The following is a 23,073-nucleotide window of genomic DNA, read 5'->3' as shown; positions in this document are numbered from 1 at the left end:
AAAGTCATTTTACTCGCCAGCATTAGTTCATTCTGTAACATGCCGTTCAAGTTTCCGACCCAATTAAACACGCAACACAACCAAGTTCGCAAATAATTATCAGGGAAATCAAGAACGTCGGGAAGCGCAACTTACGCCATCTTGGTTCTTAGAGTAGGGTGTGTTGTGAAAATGTGTTACCAAATTTTCTGCATATTTTCATGCAAAAGCTATTTTTATTCAAGTACTTCAAAAATAAGCCAACGATTTCTAGTCAAGCCGCCTTCACTAAAATTTACAACAACTCTATAGTGTACAACTTATGTAAATTTTCTAAAGTGATCTAATGTCAACTTATCAATCAGGTGCAAGCCAAGGTACTAAAAAAATAACTAATTACTGGTGTTGATAAATTTAAAACAATTATTTCTGCTGAAATTACAACTCAAAAAGAAATCACAACTGTACCAAACATTACACTTATCACTTGACTCATCCAGTAATGCTAACCTATGTTTAGATAAGCGGATGATGATTTTGCACAACAGTCAACAGTAGCTTATGTGATAACTTCATAATTTTTGCAGGATGTGGCCTAATTACTCTGAAAATCTATTCTACACTATTGCAATGATAAGTTGCTAAATTAAAGTTGTAATCTTTATTGGAATCTTGTGTTCGTAAATTTAGAAACTGAGTTAACAAACAAGAATTACTTTACTTCGGAGCAAATCAAGAATAGCATTCATGCTGAAATAAAAATAAAAAGTAAATAAAAAAAAATCTGGTAACAATATTAGGTTACTTAACGCATCCTACTCGGAGAAGGTAGTTTCGCATCCCGTACCTCTAGAAATCCCTGATAATAATTATAAATCTACATTTAATTTTTTGTTATAGTTTATTGATGTTACAAATTTATAAAAGTTACAAATTTCTCCTCAACATATATCAGATGTACAATGCTATCCTGCGCTCGACTATTTAAATTATTTGTAACTGTGTGTAGTATATCCTCATTATACTCAATTACAATGTGGCAGCAGCTTTTTATCAACATGACCGGAATACTGATCGTAAGCTGAATGTCCTGAACAACGGAAAACCACTGTCTTTCTGCCCCGAACCAAAATAACTCGGGATGACATCAGACCAGGGGTTCCCAACCTGTGGTACGCGAAGGTTTTTCAGGTGGTACGCGGGTAGCTTCCGTTTTTTTCACAACTTTTTTTGTTTGTCTGGTTTTGTTTACAAAAAAAAAATCCCGCAAAGCCGATTCTAATTGTTACGTAACTACTCCTGATATTTTGTATCATTACGATCTTCAAAATACAGGTCAAGTCAATTGTCAACAAGGAGCACAGTTGCTTTGAAAAGCCGTGCAACGCAGTGGGAGAGTGGGCGTTAATTATGTCAAATCATTGCTCTTGATAGATATCATCTACTGTTTTATAGCTTAAGCTACAAATAGCGTTGAATAATGCCAGTTGTAAGCTAAAAATAGATCGGAATAAAATGTTCAATGACGGTTACAAGGATTGTTCTCCAATAAATGGCTCAGTATGGTCTCTTCATATTCAACGCTAGCTTCCCATGCTGTTCAACAGCTACTGATTTTTCCTTCCTCGTGGGAATGCGAGCAGGAATTAGGCATGTGAGTCAAAAAATTTCAAGTAATAGTCAAAAAATAGTCAAGTCAAAAAATCGAAGCCGACCAGGTGCGCCCGGAAATGACTTTCGAAGCGCTGTTGGCAAATTTATACCGCGCATCGATCAATTGGTGGACAGTAAACAAAAATCTCATTGAATTTAGTTGTGGTGCTTTAGTGTTACTTTAGTAGGCCAATATCATTCTTCTGAATAAAATATGATTCGATCAAATTAGTTGTTCTGCAAGAAGTCGTACGCTTGGCAGTACAGAGCGTCCAAGTGGTACGAAATCGTAAAAAGGTTGGGAACCCCTGCATTAGACAGATCGCTCACGTTCCGCCACCATTTGGTGTCAATACGCAAGAAACTCTCCTTCAAGCGCTTGGCAGGTTCCAGCTGGGGAGCGAGAGCTAACACTTTCCGTAGATCAGCCCTCGCCCTTTTCTACTCCTCAGCAGACTACTGTGCACATGCTTGGTGCCGCAATATTCACTGCCATAACATCGACACTGTCATCAAAAGCGCTCTGCGCACAGTGACTGGGTGTTTGCGTCCAACGCCATTGGACAATCTTTCCATTCTTGCTGGCATCCAACCTACTGAGCTTCGTCGCAAAGCAGTCACTCTGTCTCTCGGTCGACGTGCATAGGAGCCCAATCATCTTCTTCATTCCAAGATCTCTGCTCCGCCAGAGAGTACCCACGTCGACTGAAATCAAAACACCCATTTGTGCCAGCCGCTCAACTTCTGATCAAAGAAGCTGCAGGACAAAACATCTCTGCGGCTAATTAGGCGGATCATAAATGGAACTCTAATTGGAAGTCAAATGCCACCAAACTCCATTCGTTCATCCCCGATGACGAGTGGCCTGACACTACAAAGACAGCCTTAGTTGCGCCTCAACCGTTTCCGTACGGGCGTTGAGCTTTTCCGCTCAACCATGCACCAATGAGGAACAGCTCCTTTACTTGTGAATGTGGTGCTGTGAAGCAAAATGCAGACCACATCATCAACGATTGCACCACCTACAAGTCACCTAATGGAGTGGAAGGCCTGGGTGTCTTGGATGATGAAGCAAACGACCGGCTGCTCTCTAGTAGCCTTCCAGCTTTGTTCGGCAACATCGTGAAATTGGGGTGGTAAAAGGATATACCCTCAGCCCCCTGGGGCGTACACGACGACGACGATAATGCTCAATTATGTTGTAGCCTATTTTGTGCCTTGTTTAACTTGAATTTGTTTTTATTTCGTCGTTGCTGAAAAAACAATTCATTCCAACATGGTAAAGTGTAAAAAAATGTAGAAGTGATAAAACGCAAATGTTAAGACGCGTTTGAAACAGAAATAGAATATTGAGTCAAACAATCTGGTGCAGTCGCAACATCTTCAGAAAGTTTTAAGATTCAGTAAAAAAGAAAATATAGCAATCGAAACAAAAGTTATATTATGAAGAATTGTAGGAGTGAGATAAATAAACATTTGCTATGAAGATCGGCCGTAGTGTGTTACCAGAAGTATTGATTGAAAGGGGAACAATGAACGCTTCTTGATGTATTTAGCTAATCACAAACATATTAAAAATAAGCCCAGGGTTGTATCCAGTAAGTAGCCATAATGGAGCGCTTTCAACAAAACGCATTGATGCATAGCTCTACATTAATCCGACCTTGCAAATACACCGTGAATAAAGTTACTTTTCTGCGTGTTAGAGCAGGCGATTGCTTCAATCGTCCCCCTCTTGGTTCGCCACCGAATAAGCCATTTACCAAGGAATTTATAAAAGTACGGGATGACCCACTATGCCAAGCAAAGGGTATGTTAAGCAGAAGTGCTGCCAGATATTTTTAAATATTTAGAACAAATGATATTTACGGTACTTTGAATAAGTCGTCAACCAAAGTTCGTCTATTCAGAACTAGCGAGAAGTTTAAAGTTGGACAAATTTAATTTAAAGCCATTTGAAATGTCAAAGAGATTGCAAATTTATTTACAGCTCTTAGAGAAAAAATTACAGGCTTCCAAAATTTATTAATAAGTTTTTGAAAACAAGAAAACTTTTGAAAACTAAATGTGAAGCTCAGAAATGTACATCTTTATTTTTCATGTTCTGCAATCTGCAATTTCTTTTCAGGTTATATTGTATGCGGTGGACAGATCACATTTACATGTAGTATGATGGTTTGATGTGCGGATAATAAAATCGCTTGATTAATTTTTTAATAATTTTTCATCGGCAAGTTTTGGGTTACCGTTACTGTAAAATAATAATTACTTGCAATAATTTGTAGAACATCTGACAACACTATTTTTTAACGCAACCTTTGCCAGGCAAGTATAGTTATCCATCCCGTACATCCACGAATCCCTGCCATTTGCGAATGTGCACCAAGAAAAAATTGTACATTCCAATTTATGACTCAGGTTTATGCTATTGGAACGTTACGCATTTATAAATATGCTCTAAAATGATGAAAACTATTAATACTACAAAAAGTACTCAATGCTAAGCAAATAAGCAAAGCAGAGCGAATTAAATCAAATATAGTTATTACTATCTGAATCCTTAACAGCCTGTTTCACCTACACGGTAAAATAGAATCAACATCTCGAATTCTATTTAAATAAGAACCTTCTGATGATCCGTGTAGGTGAAACCGTGACGCGACAATTTATCAAAAGACAATTTATCGAACCACAGTTTATCGAAACGACAGTTTATCGAAACGACAGTTTATCGAAACGACAGTTCATCGAACGACAGTTTATCGAAACGACAGTTCATCGAACGACAGTTTATCGAAAGACAGTTCATCGAACGACAATTCATCGAAGGGGCTAGGGGTTAGGGGATAGGGTTAGGGGTTGGGGGTTAAGGGGTAGGGTTAGGGGTTAGTGGTTAGTGGTTAGGTTTTCGATTACCGGTCGTTTGATAAATTGTCGTTCGATAAACTGTCGTTCGATAAACTGTCGTTTCGATAAACTGTCGTTTCGATAAACTGTCTTTCGATGAATTGTCGTTTGATAAACTGTCGTTTCGATAAACTGTCGTTCGATAAACTGTCGTTCGATAAACTGTCGTTCAATAAGCTGTCGTAGTACCGGTGAAACAAGCTGTTAAGGATTCAGATAGTAATAACTATATTTGATATAAATATACTCAATATTTAAAATGTTGATCTTTTTATGTGGTTGATGGGAAATGTTGACGTTTTATGGTATATGCCATACTTTACCGTCACAACTTGGCATTGGGCTAGATAGGGTTCCATCATCTCGACAAGTTATCCTTCTGTAAGCAACAATGTCCATCGAGTAGCCTCTGTCACATTCAAATGTCAGCATCATGCCCGATGGCCAAACACTTATTTCGCTTGGAGAGTATTTTCCGTTGGGAATGCTTCCAGGAAGGCCGCATGACTTCTCTGTAAAAAAAAACTTAAATTAAAAAAAACTAACATCAGAAAGTTTCAATCTTGACAACTCAATATATACAATATATTTTTACTTTTAAATCTAACCGTTTGAAATTTGATTATTCTACTTTGTTTTTGGAATCTACAAACAAAACTGTGCTATTCTGGCTGCAATAATGTAAAATGATTGTACCTTCGCATGTCAAACCATCTCCATTGTATCCATCTGGACAAGTGCAGCTGTAACTTCCTGGAGTATTGACACATGTAGCTACTGCATGGCAAAGTTTCGATTCAGTCTTGCATTCATTGATATCTAAAGCCAGAATAAATCGGTATGTTGTGTTTCATCAAAATGTTTGCTCCATAACTTAAAAAAAAATGTGATTGATAAGCTCCACCTTCATGACACGTTCAAGAAAGTATGATTGTTATATTTTACCATCCGAGATGGTTGTATGTTAGCCAGTCATCAAACAGTTTAACTAGGTTCTATCGTTTGATGTAGATTAGGGTGTTTCATTTTTTCACCATTTTTGAAATTCAAAATGCCTGGGGTCCCATCTGGTGGTATTTGGGGTAAAAAGTTTATACCCCAAATTTTTTTCAATTATGACGTCATATTGAGGTGGTCCACGAGGTTTGAAATTTTTGGGCCTCAAAATCTCGAAATTTGGCCGTATCTCCGGAACCGCTCATCATAGATCGACAAAATTAGTATCAAAATGCGCAGAAGGGTCGGTTTCCTATACCTGATGTAGAGAATATTAAGGTCTATCTGCTTCAAAAAAAAAGTTATTTCAAAAAATCTGATTTTCGGTCTATTTTCTCCTGATGAACAGAGATCAGGTGATCAAGGTAAGAAGTTTTTCTGTATTTTTCCATCTTTGAAGCTGCTATTGCGTAATAATAGTCCTTGCTCGTTTTGCAAGAGATGAAATGGTAATTTGAAGGTATTACTATTATAATATTAATGTAACCGTTGAGAAAGAGGTATGCTGCTGACCTGCTTTAGATTAAGTGTCATTATGGCATTAAGGTCAGGTATTATTAAGTCGATGCAAACTTCAAGGAATTGGAGAGAAATGTGCTTCCCCTGAATTCAGATATAGTCAGTCACTATTTTTACTTGAGGAAGAAAGTAGCCGAAACTAATCCTAAGTTTTTGAACAAAATACCCCATTTCAAAGATTTAAAAGATGAACTGCTGAAAGATGTAGTTGGCATATGGAACAAAGCTGGTATTCCAGTGTTTAGCAAACAGAGAAACCTAGCACTTCTGGCATACAATCTGCCAATGCATCGGCACTACTATGTTTGAAACAGAGAAAAATACATGAAGTAGTTAGATGTCTACACAGTAGCGAAAGCGACTCTGATGGTGACATAAATTGGGAAGATGATAAGGAATACAAGCCTCTGAAACCAGCTGTTTGGGGAAAAGTGTACAAGAAAGTACATTCTTTTTCCATAAATGATAGAAGTTGTGTACTTGCTGATCGTAGGATGACTTCGGTACGCCAGCAGTCAGATCTTATGAGATCGGTTCTTGGAAAAGATCAAGTAGCTGCAATGCTGCATCACCTTCGACAGTATACCGCCAACAACAAAAAACGAGAGAAAAATCTCTGATGGAAAGTGAGAACCTTCTCAACTCAGCTTCTGCCATGCAGTTATGTTATGATTGGCGCGTTGTCGATAAAATAGATAGATACGTTTTCTTGGGTCAACTTGGTGATGATAATAATGGTATAAAACACGAAAGTGTGCTTGCTGTTAAATCTTTTCCCAAAAGTGTGTCGGTCACTGCAGAACTGATTTTGGCACCATCATCCAGTAGGCTTGCAGAGTTCACCTATCCCAAGTATATTCAGTCATGGCTGATACGACTGCTCTCAACACAGGAAAAAAGTCCGGAGTCAATACTCGACTGGTCAATTATTTTAATGATGAAGTTGGTCATGATATTCATACCCTATGATATTCATACCCTATGCATGTTCCACATAAACGAAATATATATATCAGATCTTTCCCATGTCATTTCTTTTATGGACGGCGCCAAGAAGGGTCCCGGAGCAATGCAAGATGGGGCTTTGCTTAACCAGGTAGCAAGACTAGACAAGCGCAGTACTGAAACCTTAACACCAACTATTATTACGCAATAACAGCTTTCAAGAGTGGAAAAATACAGAAAAACTTTTATCTTGATCACCTGATCTCTGTTCATCAGGAGAAAATAGACCGAAAATCAGATTTTTTGAAATAACTTTTTTTCTGAAGCAGATAGACCTTAATATTCTCTACATCAGGTATAGGAAACCGACCCTTCTGCGCATTTTGATACTAATTTTGTCGATCTATGATGAGCGGTTCCGGAGATACGGCCAAATTTCGAGATTTTGAGGCCCAAAAATTTCAAACCTCGTGGACCACCTCAATATGACGTCATAATTGAAAAAAAATTGGGGTATAAACTTTTTTCCCCAAATACCACCAGATGGGACCCCAGGCATTTTGAATTTCAAAAATGGTGAAAAAATGAAACACCCTAATGTAGATGCCAAGTTATGTTTCTACTGCATTGCGATCATTGTATAACATGTCTTTACTTCTTTTACTTTTACAATGAATCTCATATCTTCCAAAAATTCAGTTTTATAATATTTATTTAAAAGCAAGCGAAAACCTACCAAACCTGGCTTGCTTTTAAATTAATATTTATTTTTAGCCACTTTTTAAATATCCAATTATAATTTTGGCGATCTGCCAATTTTAAGCTATCTTCGATAAAAATTATTTAGCGTAACTGAAAAAAAAAGACATTGGCTCAAAAATAACCACTCACCAACACAATTAATGATGGACCCTTGTAGCCATCGGTTGTTTGCCGCGCAACTGGCAAAGCCAATGCTAGTTGATGAATAGCCAGGCAAGCAAGTATATGTTACTCTTTCTTGATACATGTAAGCAATTCCATTCCGTGGTGTGCTTATTCTTGTGTTTCGTATAGTTGGAGGTCTCAAACACGACGGAGCTACAAGGAAACATTCAAAATTGAAAAATACAGTAAAGCTCTATTATACATAACTCAATAATAGTAATAATCATACATGCTCAAGAAAGTTTCATTGTGCATGACACAACATGTAGCAAACACTAGTAGCTGTCACCATGCTGTCACATAAATTCAACTTTTGCACAAAAATGAGAATAAAGCAAAAAATTGACTTTGCAAAGCACTGTATGGATTGTGTATGTAATATAATGAAATACCACATAGAATAGAGCATAAACAAATTATATTTCAAATTAACTAATAACTCAACGAGTACAAATAATAATGTAAAAAGCAAACTCACGTATGCACATCTGCCTGGGGTTTCCACTCCACCCAGGAGGGCAAGTACAAAAGTATGATCCCACTGAGTTGATGCACATTGCAGACACTCCTTGGCATTTGCTCAAAAGACATTCATTGACGTCTGCATTAAATATGGTCAAATTACAGAAAAACGCATGACTGAAAAAGTAGAAAATCTCTGCTACTTATCTAGCTCACAGAAGTTGTTTTATGCATTGCTTTCAATAACTAGTGTACAAACGATACAGAAGCTCTTCAACTGCCACGCTTTTTTTGGATGCATTTGCCGGAATTTGGCTAGAACAAGGCTTTAACTATGAATCGCTGTATTTTGAGAATGGCATTCCAAAAAAAATCAAAACATGAAAGTTGTTGCATTTTTAACGGTCTTTTCGTATATCATATACTTACAATTTTTGAGTACTTTTTCTTGTAAATGCTTTAAAATTAATTTTTTTTGACAAAATACAAAAATTTTGCATTTTTTTTCTTTTTTGTTTACCATTGAACATCTAAAAAACAGCCAAACTGCGTTGAATATAACCTCTAAATGATAGGCAAGTGTCTGCCTTTCCACACAAACGCTACAATAGTGGTGTTAATGGGAAGAAAGAACCGTATAAATTTCACTACACCAAAAAATTCTGTAAATAATTGAAAATTGCAGAAAAAATTGAAATATAAACGTAGTAATATTTTTTCTATTAGAAAATAAAAATGTTCCTCCCTCCTTCTAAAAAGTAAGACCCATGAATTTTGACTAACAAAACCAGAGTTATTGTGATTGCAAACAGTGTGTGTTTTCTAGGGTTCGGACTCTTTAAAGATCCCGTGAAATTTATAGGGTTTAGTAACACGGTTATCTGCATACCTCAAAGATTTGAGTAGTCATGCCAAAAGTTGAGTATTTGAGTATTGTATATAGTAAAACGAAATGACGAAACCAATACATTAAAAAGCAAGAAAGAGCACGAGGTTACACGTTCACATCTTCCAGCAAACAAAAGCAAACTATTAACAATAAATGCATTTTGGTTGTAATTGCGACGATAATAAGTTTGCAATATTTCGGACAAACTTTGAATGCATAATCTAAACCTTTTCGTCACTAACCTTCGCAGACTGGAGAACGACCTGACCACTCTTGGTTTTCCGAGCAATCTAGACTACTGGCACCAACAAGTCGGTAACCGGGAGCACACTCAAAGAAAGCTGTACTGCCCACAGTGTTCCCGTTTGGCGCATTTACTGATCCTCCACGAGGGGCAGAGAGTCTTCTGCAACTTCCAGCTGTTCCATAGAATATTTTATTGTAAATATTCACGTTTTCCGTTTTGAGGTGTCACGTTAATTGTCAAAAATTTATTTATTGTAATTTGTCTTGGACTAAAGCTGGGTTCTTGTACTGTAGTTTGTTATTTTTATAAAGATTTAGTTTACAGTATGTGAGACAATTTGCAGAGGTTGATGGATTGAAGTTATTGCTTATTGTTGTTTGTTACATTTGAAATATTCTCATAGATTCTATCTAAATTTCAAATATCATCCACCAGATTAATAATGAACAGAAATCTACCCTCGAAGCAGGTTGTTGAGCTACCCACACCGAAGGTTATCATACATTTATTTTTAGAACTGAGCGTTTGTCGATTTAAATACAAGCGATGTACTACTCCTTCATAACTATCACTCTTGCATGATAAAAAAGTATAACAAAACAGCGTTCTGTAGTTGGATGCAAAACAAGATGTTTACCTGAACACGATTTACCATCTCCTATATATCCTTCCTTGCAATCACATGCATAGCCTCCGACTTGATTGCGACAAATCGCATTGGAAGAGCATGGCGTGCTAAGCAAGCATTCGTCTCTGTCTGTAGTGAAAAAGTGATTAATGACGATACTACTGATGTAAGAAGTTTTTGCCCATCTCTGATATTTTTGCAGCAACTACATTTAACTATGATTGTTATGATTATGATGAGGTAAAATAACAGTAGTAAAGAGGTAGAAGAACTTCAATGTGTAACGCCAACTTTGCATTTTTTAAATTATGCGTAGCAAACAATGCAACAACAACAAAACACAAGTGGGCTACAATAGGCAATAGACCAAAAATGTTGTGAGGCAAAAGATTGAAGGGAAAAGCCATTCGGAGTTATGCGTGGGCTGCATTACCCTACGGTAGGGATGCATGGATTTAAGAGAAGGTGAACGATCAATTCTAAGATGGGCGGAAAAGCCAGTGATGAAAGCAATGTGTAGTGTGAAAAGGAAAAGGGAAAAAGAACTGAAGAATTGTTGGAGATGCTAGATATGAGGAAAACCATAAGCTAACTTCCAAGAGAGCATGGAGTAAGATGGTATGGGCATATGTTAAGAGGGAAAATTAAATAAAATTTCTTGGAAAGGCATTGCATATGGAAAAAGAAACGGGGACGTCTAAAAGAATATGGAAAAAAATGATGCGATAATCTGAATAAACTGAAGAAGTGATTGAAAACAATCGCTGCATAAATAAAAATGGCTATCAGTTGTGTGGACCAAAACGAATTTGGAAAGTAATACTTTACTTGTGGTGCAACTATGAAAGAAGCAGTAAATTGTTTGAACGTCAACATACAAAAACATATACGCTTTTTCTTTTACCACTGCAGAGTAAAAAGTTTGAGAGTGTTGAAATTTAAGATATCATTTTCGTCTACCTACATTTTAAGAGGAAAGGATTAAAGAACAGATTATGACGAGAATTACTCACCAATACAACGTGGCGATGGGAAAGTCCACGTTTGGGAGCGGGTGTCACAAGTAGTTCGAGGCGATCCATCTAAGACAAAACCGGTATCGCAAGAAAATGTTAAAACAGCACCGACCGTAAACGGCAAATCCATCGAACTTCGCATGCTTCCGTACGTGGGTGTCTGCACGCTGTTGCATTCCATGGCTGAAAAATATAGATATATTTGTTAACTATATTATGTCATCTGTAGCCTACCTCATCGTCGTATAGACGTTTCCAACTTTTTTTCTCTCTCACGGACCGGTTATAAAATGAAAATAGCTTCACGGATCGTCGATAGGTAAAACGATGTTTGACATTTAGCCTACTTATCAGTCTAGTTGTTTTTATAACGGTTACTTTAAACCAGGGGTGGGGAACCTTTTTAGTATTGCGGGCCACATAAAATAAGAAATAACACAGGCGGGCCACTAAAAATTTCGAAATTTTATTTACAGATAAAAAAATGCAGCAAAGTAAACAATGATTTATTTCACTTTCAAAGCTAGTGGGATGGCTGAAAAGTTTTATTTTTGGTGAGTCGTGTGATGTCTGCTGACCCGGAAGATTTTGCAACTCTTAACTGCATCTCCACGTTTTTATCAGTCAGTCTGGAGCGAAGTCGACTTTTTGTAAGATTCAATTTGGAAAAAAAACTGCTCGCAACGCTAGGTGCTTCCGAACAGAGACACATATTTCAAAGCATGTTTTAGCATGACTGGAATCAGCATTTATGTAGCGTTGAAAAAAGGTGAGCAGTGGAATGTTTTAGTACATCACTTTCAACGTACCGTCACTCTGGAGCTATACTATTTCATGTTGGAAATTACTAGGAACATCAGTTGCAACCACATTGAAAGGAGAGGCAAAAATATCTAACTCCATTTCTTTACTCTTTATGTCCAAAAATCTTGCATTAAATGTCTCCATCAGATTGACACATACAGTCATACATGGGAATATTTGGCTGTTGTAGAAGGCTTTTGCTCTTGCAAGGTAGGGAAATGTGCGGTGTTATTGTTTTCAAGTTGTTTTCAAGTTGTTATTGTTTTCAAGTTTCCAAATTGGACTAGTATCCACAGATGTAGTTTAGCTTCAAATGATTTCACTTTTGCAAACAAGGAGTTCAACAGCTGACTCGGTCCCTGCAACTTGATGTTAAGCTCGGAGAGGTGCTTGCTAATGTCAACCATAAACGCTAGGTCACACAACCATTGGCTATCACTCAAAACGGCATGGTTTCCCTGATTATTCTTGAACTGATCGACTTCGTTTCGCAACAAGTAAAAGCGTGTAAGCATGTCGCTACGACTCAGCCAACGAACTGCACAGTGGTAGACAAGGTCGTGATAATCAGTATTCAGATCTTCCAGTAATTGCAACAAGCGACTGTTCAAACCTCTGCTTTTGATGAAATGGATGCATTGTATCACTATTGGCATGACATTACTGAGCTGAACTGATTTCGCGCACAAGTTTTCTTGGTGAATGAGACAGTGGCATACCACTAAAGTCATAGAAGGCCATTCGCAATATACCGAGAATGCATATTGAGAATGAGAATGCATATTATCCTACTCTTTTTTTGAGCTTTTGTTTCAATATATTTTGGGTAAGGAAATTTTGACCCGGGCCACATGGAGCAGTCACGCGGGCCAGATTTGGCCCGCGGGCCGCAGGTTCCCCACCCCTGCTTTAAACACACTTTGTCAGATTCTTAAAATAAAATAGACAATGTAAAAATAAAAACTGTAAAGGAAGCTACTGTAGTTTAGCACTGGGTTTGAGAGGATTAGCCCCAATTTTGATTAATTTAACGTTGTTTCCTGTGCACTTTCAGGCCCAATCGCAATTTTTTTTTTATCAAGACCCACACCTTGTATTTGACTAATGTCATTAAATTAAAACTGGATTTCTTTAGAATTTTGAGTGACAAGTTTTGATTTAAAATTGAAGTCATGCTTTAACTTAAATAATTTAGCTTTCTTTCACTACCACCGAAGGATTTCAATAATTTATTTGTTGAAGGTGTATATACTGTATAGTAATTATGGGCTTTCAGTAAAAATTTTAAAATTCATCTAAGGTTTCTCCACCTTTCACATATGCTAGCTTATAATACAAGGCATAATTACATCTCATACCTCTATTAACACTGAACTAGACCGATTTAATTGTTAAGTAGTCAGTGAACAAGGTGTTTACTTCGGCATATTTCATTAGTATCTTGGTTTTTGCCTTTAAACTTTTCCAGCACTATTCTTTAAATGTACTGCTGAAACCATGCGTTCCCAATGCCACCCGTTAAGCTAATGACATGGAATTGAGCAAGCGAAACGTGCGAGAGAAGTTGGCAAAAATGTAGACGAATTACTATTGATTTTTTTTTTCGTTTTTATGGGGAGAGATGACCAAGACTAAGTGCTCCCTCATTGGATCCGTTACTGTGTTGGTAGATATAGAACAGGTTGTAGCTGACGTGGTGGAAGCTGGCTTGGTGACCTCATCAAGACTTTCGCTTCCTTGTTCTTTCATGTGATTATGCAATGTACCAGTGTGTTGTGATATTTTGAAAGTAAAATAAACCAGTGATTGATTGTAGATAATATTCTTTTGTACGCATTTAATGGATGGCTGCAATTGTTTCCAGAGCAATTAATTCATTTTATGGCTAAGGACATACTGTCAACCAACTCGCACTCTTGACGGCCAGTTTGGACTGTGTTCTCGAAACCCGGTAACAACCTTTTTGCGACCCGGTACTAGATCGCGACCCGTTGATTGGGGAGCCTTGGTATATATTGTAGCCCATACAACCTTTGATAAACTAAAAGTTGAGGTAGACTAGCTGTACAATATTAAACCAACATGAAACAATGAATAATCCCTAGAAGCATCATCTATTTAGCAGTGATAAAATAAATAAGTTAAAAGTATCGTAAATTTAGCTACTGTTTTATAAAATACAACTTCAGTCGAATCATTTATAATTATTGAATTGAAATACCCAAAACAGCACTAAGTACAATGGTCAAATCCAGAACTACAGTGGGTGAAAGAATAAAACACAAAATAGTTAAGCATGGCAGATTTCCACCGAATGAGAAAATGATTAAAATCAACAAAACAGTTTATTTTTTTAAACTTTACGGAAATTGAAACTTGTAAGGGTGTTTGCTTCACAATCGGAGGGTAGTACCATCACAACGAAAGCACTTTCATATAGAACTCACCCTCACAGAAAGAACCGTCACCAGCGTAACCGACTTCACAAGTGCAAGTGTAAGATCCAAGGGTATTGGTGCATCTAGCGCCAATGGTACAAGGCCTTCTTAGGCACTCATCATCATCTAACAAATTTATTATTTATGTCAGAATATATTTGCTAACAAAATTCTATAATAAAGTACTAATAGATATAAAGTCTCACCTTAAAATTCAAAACATTCTTTTACCTTTAAAAGTGCAGAAAACCTGTTGATTGCAGAAAATAAAGAAGGGAAACGCCGTTTAAGAGTAAATTAACAGAGATCTGCGCTACATACCTTGGCATATAATACCATCTCCGATCCATTCTCCTCTGGATCCGCAGGAAAGGGAATTACTTCTGCCTGTGTTTGTGTAACCAAGCTGGCATCTATAGACAATTTGATTGTTGGGGTAATATTCATCTCTCTCTTGACCAATGGTTTCTGCCCCTTGGGGAGTTAATAGCTTCCGACAAGTAATTTCTGCAGAGAAAAATCACTTTTAAGCATTAACATACAAAAATGGCAAGGCATAACTAAAATTACGTGTTTACGTTGCATTAGTTTTCTGAAGTGAATAATGACGTCATCTAGCTTACGCGTAAAATCAATTAACCTTGCAATAAAATGAGCAAACAGTGAAATTACGGTGAATTATTAAAAACTATAGGTTATAGAAGAATACACGTTAGTTTAACGAAAACAATCTTTTAATCGTAGAAAATCAGTACTTACGTTGGCAGTTGAAGCCATCACCATTGTAACCAGGTTTGCATCTGCATGTGTAGCTTCCCACAGTGTTTTCACAGACTGCATCATTGTGACAAGGCTTATCGACAGTGCATTCATTTTGGTCTGAAACAAATTGAATACGGTAACACATGGCCACCTAAAGATACGGCCTGATTTGTCACATTTTGCAGAAATTTCCAGGTTTTTCTAACTTTGGGCGAACGTTTAAAACAAATTTTTCTAAAAATTAGATTTTTACGCTTTCTTTATTCTTTTCCCCAGATGACACAATAGGTTTTAACATTCTCACATGTTAAAAAACAAAGAAATTTTGAGTTCGAAGATTTTAGTCAGACTGTTAATTTTCAATAACAGTCTGATTTTGCGTTTTTCAACTTACTTTTTCTCATTTGCCACTGCTTCCCCAAGGCAACAAAAAATTTTTTTATGTCATTAGGAAACCGCAAAAAGTAAAACATCTCAAAAAATGTCAGTCAAGCACTAGCAGTAGGCTAACTGTAATCAAAATCTGCAAAATGTGACAAATCAGATGGATAACATAACAACGGTGGAATAATGCTGTTTAATCAACTGACAAAATCAATTACAAACATTGGAAAAGATTTTGTTTTAAGTTTTTACAACGCAATTATTTTTACAATTTTGAATAAAATTAAGCAAGCGACAAACCTAAGCACGTTGGTTGATTTCCTGACCAGATGGCTTGTCCTTGTGGATTGGTGACACAAGTCACAATGTTGTCAACGCCATGTAACTGGTAGCCATCATCGCAAGTGAAAGTGACAGCTGTACCTACAGTGTTGACATCACTACTTCTTTCTATTGTGCCACTTCTGAAGAAGGACAATGGAGTGCAAGTGGGAACTGGAGAATTAATATGCTGGTTGGTTAGATACAAAATATTTGTGAAAAACGGTAAATCAACTATAATTTGAGTGACCGCAATGTTTTAGATACAATAACGGTTTTAATATTTCGTCATGCAAAAGTAACCACTTCATTGGTTAGGCTAATGCACAGTCGATGATATACTCACTGGAACAAATTGACCCAATGCCAGAATACGGTGGTCTACACTGGCATGTATAGCTTCCTACTGTATTCATACAATCAGCATTCCTATCACAGATACTCCTGAATTGGGATGTACATTCATTGATATCTGTAAAAAGCATCATAACATTCCAAGTGAGCAGTGTAATAAATTTCTGCCAAGGTATGAACTTTATGGCGCACATAATACAGTATAAATACAGTAGCCTATGTGCAATAGGGAGGGCCGTCAATGCACTGTTTTTGTCAAATCACTTAGCAACTCGGCTCTGATAGGAGGCTTAGGTCACAAACAAATAATCTGAAAATCTTTTTTAGATCGGGCCGCGGAAAGCGCCGCACAAAAAAATCCATATCACCCAAATAACATAAAAACGTTTTTTTCCTAAAAAATAAAAAGTTATTAAAAAAAAAAGAAAATACACGAAACGATGCTAAACAGTCAAACACAATCAAAGAAGGGTTTATCCTTTCTGTCGTCAAAGTAAAGGCCTTCGACTATTATGCCTAGCGAACTTGAAGCGAAGTGATTCGTCTCTCAACGGAGCCGTTTTCGTGCACGAACGAGCTTGTTTTTGTCGACTACCATCGTCGGATGGAAATCATCTTTTGTGTCTAGTAATGTTGCGGTTGCGGTTGTTGTGTCTAGTAATCTACACAATAAATTGAAAACGAAATGCATAAGAATGAAACGGCAAAGCAGAGGAGAAAGGCACATCACATGGCGGTTAATTCCGCAAGGCAAACACGAATCATATCATGAATTCAGAAAAAAACGTTAAGTACATAAGAAGCACCTGCGGCAAACAACTGCGTATTGAGGCTAGGATTGCAAGATTTTATTAGCATGATTTACTTAACGTCTTTTCTTAATTCATCATATGATGCGTGTTTGCCTCATATGATGCCCGGAATTAACCACCATGTGATGTGCCTTTCTCCTCTGCTTCGCCGTTTCACTCTTATGCATTTCGTTTTCAATTTCTTGTGTAGATCAGTTATTTATTTCAATGTAGATATAAAATCAGTTATTTTTTCGTCACTTGAAAAGAGCAAAATGTGTAATTGTGTATGGCCGAAAACGTTCGTAGTTTATAATTTATGTTCAGTTTAATATATTATGTTAAATGCCGTGTGGTTGCTTGGTTTTATCTGTTTACGGTTGAAGAAAGTCACCTCTTTACTAAAATTGCAATATCCCAAGACCTCGAGTAAACGTTTTTGAACTTTTTGTCCAAACACCCTTCGCTACTATGAAAATTACTTTTCGCAACCTATTTATCATGTCGCAAAAATTGGTTCATATTGTTCTTACATTACTTTTTGATTAAGGTATTCAAAGTTCATGCTACTTCACTAATACTCATCAACATGTTGCAAGACTGCCGCAAACATTGTTGTGGTTTAGATTTTTCGGTAAAATGCGATAAACTTGTCATTGCGATGTGTGTTCATGCGCAAAAGCGTGAAATACATCCAAACAGTTTATGTGAAGCTGGTTGCATTAAGCAGGCGTAAACTGACCAACACCTATTTCCAAATACTAAATTTCAAAAAATAAAGTTGCATTTAGCTTGTTTTGCTATGATAACTGAAAAAAAGGCTTCTGTCTGGAACAAATTAGTTTACATTTTCGATTCAAGCCCTCATTTTGAGATTCTCCGCAACCCCTTTTCATCTAACTGTTTATTTTATCTGCTGGTTTCAGTTTAACCACTTACATTGACTTGCTTTTGGTATGCTTCTGCTGCAACAACCAAGCTCTACCAAAAGGACACCAAACCATGCGCCAATACTGTGAAGTGAACTTTCAGACTGTCTTTTCTTAAATACCCTCACAATGCACGACATTGCACTCCAGGCAAGAAAAGCCACCATTAATAAATGAACTGTTTTTTCTTGAAGCTTATCGTATTCTCCCGATTGTTTTTTACCCACAAACCAAATAGGGAGATTGGAGAGCTTTGGCTCACATCATTTGTTTCACTTGTACACCTGTGGAAAACAGCCAGCTTGACCTTATATCCATAACCCTACCAGCTATAAATATTAACCAGCTTCACCTTATATTCATAGATGCACATTTGGCTTGTTTCATAATTACAAGTAGGCGATTGCCATCACAAACGTTTCTAGCAACACAAGCAATAGTTGAAACCATCATTAATTTAGATTCATTATTCCTACTCCTGAGCATGACCTACAACGGACCTTGTTATTAAACTTTTCACATTGTCTAACTCTAAAAAGTATTTTTATGAAACATCAACAATCAACATATAACAGGACTAAATAGTTGTAATTTTTTTTTAAATCTTCGTGGTGGTCTGGTGTTGTTTGACTTCCATTGAGAGTTCTATATGGTCCACCCAATCAGCCGCAGAGATGTTTTGTCCATCAGCTTTGTTGATCAAAAGTTGAGCGGCGGCACGAATGGGTGTTTTGATTTCAGTCGACGTGGGTACTCTCTGGCTGAGCAGATATCTTGGAATGAAGAAGATGGTTGGGCTCCCATGCCCGTCGACCGAGAAACAGAGGGAGTTCTTCGCGACGAAGCTCAGCAGGTTGGATGCCAGCAAGAATGAAAAGATTATCCAATGGTATAGGACGCAGGCAAAGTTGATGGACAAACATGTCTGCGACTAATTGGGCGCATCACATGAAATCATCAGACACAACATCTGATATATGTCTGGGTTCAGCCGAAACAAAAAATCACGATTTTGTGTGGAACATTGAAAAGCGGCATGCCGCCTGGAAAGTTTGCTACTCTAAAATTACCGGCTAAAGAAGGTCAAACAAGGTATAGAAATACTTTTTCATCATTTCATATACACTTAATAACAATTAGTTTATGAAGATTTTAATTGAAGAAAACAAAAAATGCTCTTTTTTTCAAAAACAGCTAATAATTTGTCCAGTACTGTAAGTCATTAAACAGTTGGAATCACAAATTCCTTTTTTTACCAAAGTAACACTCCAGCAAACACTAATTGGCAACTAACCAACACATCGAGGGGTAATGGACCATCGGCCTTCTTTCAAGCAAGTCATTTCATCGATACTGTCCAGGAAACTGTAACCTGGCGCACAGTCGTAGCGTATTCTGCTCCCTCTCAATGTTCCGGAACTTTGGAAGATGATTTGGGCGTTGGGAACTTGATCAGGTAAACCACAGTCAAGCACTGAAACAATTATATACAATTTTATATTAAAATAAAAGCATTCGTTACAGAAATGTAGGCTGCATCGGAGGTTGATTGTGGTAAGAATGATGCAGCCAGACAACTGCTTTGGCTTTAAGGGCCGCCACTGAGAGCACTTATTGAACAATCAACATTACACTATAGCAGAGGTCGGTGAATACTTGTTGGCGCAACCCTAAAAATAGTTCTACAGTAAATCTTCGCAACCCACAAACTTAGGGAGCATACAATTTTGTTGAAAATACTGTGTAAATATATGCCAATTTTAAGACTACCATTAGCAATAATACAAAAATTGTATGGAAGTTAGGACATCAAAGAGTAAATGATATGATCATATTCATATTTCCTAATGGGATTTATGGGCTCTATGTTTACGAAACAACAAATTAATTCGACGTTTGAGACAAAATAGCAAATTGGAGTTTGAAATTTCTTTTTATAAGCAACAACGCATCAATTTCAATGTGGGCTACATAACTAGAGTTTGAGTTGATGGCGTTGTGAAACTGACATTTCTGTTTTGATTGTGAAATTGTAATGTCCCTCTCTGTGATTGCTATTTTGCGAGCTGTAATTTTTCCATTTGATAACCAGTTGGTGCTTTCTGTCAAACGCACTTCGGCCAATAAGGATACAAAAGGTTTGATACGCAGAGGATTATCCCAAAACAGAATTACTAGGGTAGTGCGAAAGCTTGACAAATTTACTGCATTAATGTGTTTCTTGTCATGGTATTCATGACACAGGACAGAAACAAAGCCTGGTTCGGGCCACATAATGTCGCTGAGAGGACTGCATTTGGCCCGCAGCCTCAGGTTGCACACCTCTGCTTTAGAACGTTAAAATAAATAAACATTATCGGACGCAAAATGACATATAAAGTCAGATTGAATCATGAATCGGTTTAGCCTGCGATTTGCTATGTTAACCGTAAAGTAATGTTATCAAGAGTTTGTATTATTGAAGGCAATAGAAATGCTGCATTTTATCAAACTTCATGTGGAACTGAAATAGTTTTAATCTAAAACTTCCGCCTTTAAGAAGAACATATTTTTGGCTGATTGCATGGTAAGCCAGCAGAGGACTATACTTACAAGTGCATGTCTTTCCATCTCCACTGTATCCATCATGACAGGCACATTCATATCCACCTTCAACGTTTCTGCATCTCGCGTTTCTATCACAATCGTTTTCAGCCCCTCCGCATTCATCAAGATCTGTAAGATAAAGGATAAAATTTAATCATTTCTTTTGATCACAACAACATACAGTATAATTTCAGATACGAACAGGAAAATTAGCCTACTTGAACATTTAATTATGTTTAATAAAAAACATGTAGGCTACATTTCTTTAGATTCCAAACACTTTCATAGATTGAACAGCGTCAATTGATGAAATGTTCTCTTGTCTAATCAAGCTACAAGTAATAATAGAGTAGCCTTAGTCTTGTCCAATGAATGCTTTTACGCGGCTCTGTATGGAACGTTGAGCTTGAATTTATCAACCCTTTCTTTATAAAATTGACCATAACCCAAACACCACTTTATCTGGCTCAGATCTGGTAAAGATCTGGTCAGATTTGTACCCGATCTGGTAAAGATTCGGACCAGATCAAATTGCTGTCTGAAAAGTTTGAATCAAGGCATTTAAATTCCTACATTTAGATTGGGCAGTCAGCGATCATTCGTTTTTCTCTACATTAAATCTAATAACAAATATTTTCTAGGTACGAATGAAGAATTTCACAATAATGCAAAGAAGCAGTCATGAAATAAATATAAATTTTAATATTAATTTTAAATAATGTAATGAATGAGAATTTAAAAAAAAAACGACAATACTCGCCATAACCGTACAAGAACAAAAAGTAACCCAAATGTGCACAATTTCATTAACATTTCCCAAGTATATATTAAAACAGCCATTGCCTGAGCTTAAAAACCTACAAGCCTTATAATAATAATAATGTTAGTTTTTATATAGCGCTGTATATCCATCGCAGAATGCGTTGCTCCACAGCGCTTTACAAAGCAGATAGTGTCAATGCAGCCTACTGATATATTATATTTGCAAATAGAGTCATTGTGAAACTTGCTACCATGCCTGGCCAATACAAACTCTGCATTTTATGTCGACTCAATTTTTCATGCAGAAGATGGAGGCCATAGGTCAAAACTACATGAAAGTATTTTTGAACCAGTCGTGGACCGACCAATCTGGTTGTGTGATAGTTTGCTCCATCTTGCTGAAGCGCAATTCCTTCATTTCTGGTGATTTTTCTCACACAAGGAGTAACTTCATCCTTTATCATCTTCAGATAAACATGTTGGTTGATTTTGACACCAGCCTCGATGAAAACCAAAGGGGTTTTCAGACATATGGACGTAATCCCTGTCCACACCATTACTGAAGTTGGTTTTTGTCTCCTAAACGAAGTTTGACGTTCAACAGGCAGTGAATCTAACCAAAATCCGATCAATTTTGTTTGTTGTGTATGGCTTGAACAGTGAATAGTTTCTCATCAGTCCAGAGAAGTTGTGGCTGCGTGCCATCAAGGAACCTATTGAGAAGAATCTTTGATCTTTCAAACCTCTTCATCTTTGTGGCATCAGAAAAAAGTTGTCGTTTGGTAATTTTATAGGGCTTGACCTTAAAATCCCTTACCAGCACCCTCTGGATGGCTAAACAGCTAACATGTGCCTTTTTAGCAAGTTTTCTGGTGCTCGTTCAAGAATTCCGTCGTAACTTTTTTCTAATGTGCTTTTTACGGACCTTTCTGGAGTGCTCCTGACCTTTGGCAAGCAGCTACCAGTCTCTTTGAGCCTTTTTACCGCCTTGTATACATCAGAACGACTCAAAATCCCTTTCAAACCATGAAAATCTGAGCAGGTGATAGCTCTTTATATCTCATTTTAATCATCTCATAGCATACGCCATAGGTGTAACTTTAATTTTCCATAAAATTTATAGAATATTAGTAATCAAGAATAATTATATTAAAAATCTGTAATAAATACAAATAATTTAGTAATAAATAGCAATAATTGAGAAATGTGTTTAAATTTAATATGAAAATCAGTCCACAATTCCTTGGGTCACCCTGTAGGAATGATACATTATACAGTTGTGTAAATAAATGGATTTTATTGCTTTTGGGGCAAGGGCATCACGTTGATTTGAGAGTTTTCATAAAATATTTACTCAGATGCAAGATAATTTCATTTTCTGTAGCCTTTCAAATCATAAATAAATGCACAAAAAATATAAGATTTTGCTATTTTTGTCATTGCACAAAACAAATAACACATGAATATAAGTATTAGCCTTGTTACTCACGCAATAATTAGTGTTTCAATATTTACACAATGTTAGTGTGTTAATGAAAATTTCATCGTACTTATTATGTGCAAATTTTATTTTTTAACATATAATTTAAGGGCTCTTTGTCAACTTTTGCAAGGACTGTGGAGTCGAGCGAAAAATATACCTCCTACCGAGATCGAAATTGAAAAGTAACTTTCATAAAAACTGACAAGAACAAACATTTATATTTTCTGGAAAAGTTTTAGATCGCAATATGGAGAAGTAACTCTCTTTTGAAAAGATTACCGATCTAGCTGG

General features: G+C 36.8%; 1 protein-coding gene across 2 annotated transcripts in view; it reads right to left on the bottom strand.

Moving 5' to 3' along the window:
• The window catches only part of LOC145769963 (uncharacterized), a 91,025-nt gene that overhangs the window by 67,685 nt on the left and 267 nt on the right, over positions 1 to 23,073 (bottom strand). Inside the window, exons 2-15 of one of the 2 annotated variants that reach the window (XM_082581528.1) lie at positions 20,544 to 20,666; positions 19,246 to 19,425; positions 16,224 to 16,349; positions 15,857 to 16,051; positions 15,170 to 15,289; positions 14,732 to 14,917; positions 14,420 to 14,536; positions 11,166 to 11,351; positions 10,162 to 10,281; positions 9,520 to 9,696; positions 8,405 to 8,527; positions 7,891 to 8,079; positions 5,236 to 5,358; positions 4,863 to 5,051 (exon numbers count right to left, since the gene is read on the bottom strand). In XM_082581528.1, the coding sequence (XP_082437654.1) occupies positions 4,863 to 5,051; positions 5,236 to 5,358; positions 7,891 to 8,079; positions 8,405 to 8,527; positions 9,520 to 9,696; positions 10,162 to 10,281; positions 11,166 to 11,351; positions 14,420 to 14,536; positions 14,732 to 14,917; positions 15,170 to 15,289; positions 15,857 to 16,051; positions 16,224 to 16,349; positions 19,246 to 19,425; positions 20,544 to 20,666 (2,154 nt within the window). Of the gene's footprint in view, positions 1 to 4,862; positions 5,052 to 5,235; positions 5,359 to 7,890; positions 8,080 to 8,404; positions 8,528 to 9,519; positions 9,697 to 10,161; positions 10,282 to 11,165; positions 11,352 to 14,419; positions 14,537 to 14,731; positions 14,918 to 15,169; positions 15,290 to 15,856; positions 16,052 to 16,223; positions 16,350 to 17,961; positions 18,078 to 19,245; positions 19,426 to 20,543; positions 20,667 to 23,073 lie in introns of those variants that run through there. The other variant, XM_082581529.1, reaches the window with a different exon arrangement.

The sequence above is a fragment of the Aplidium turbinatum genome, chromosome 5 (genome assembly GCF_918807975.1).
Source record: "Aplidium turbinatum chromosome 5, kaAplTurb1.1, whole genome shotgun sequence".
Taxonomy (NCBI): domain Eukaryota; kingdom Metazoa; phylum Chordata; class Ascidiacea; order Aplousobranchia; family Polyclinidae; genus Aplidium; species Aplidium turbinatum.
The sequence above is the reverse complement of the archived record's forward strand: the minus strand, read 5'-3'. Positions and strand labels throughout refer to the sequence as shown.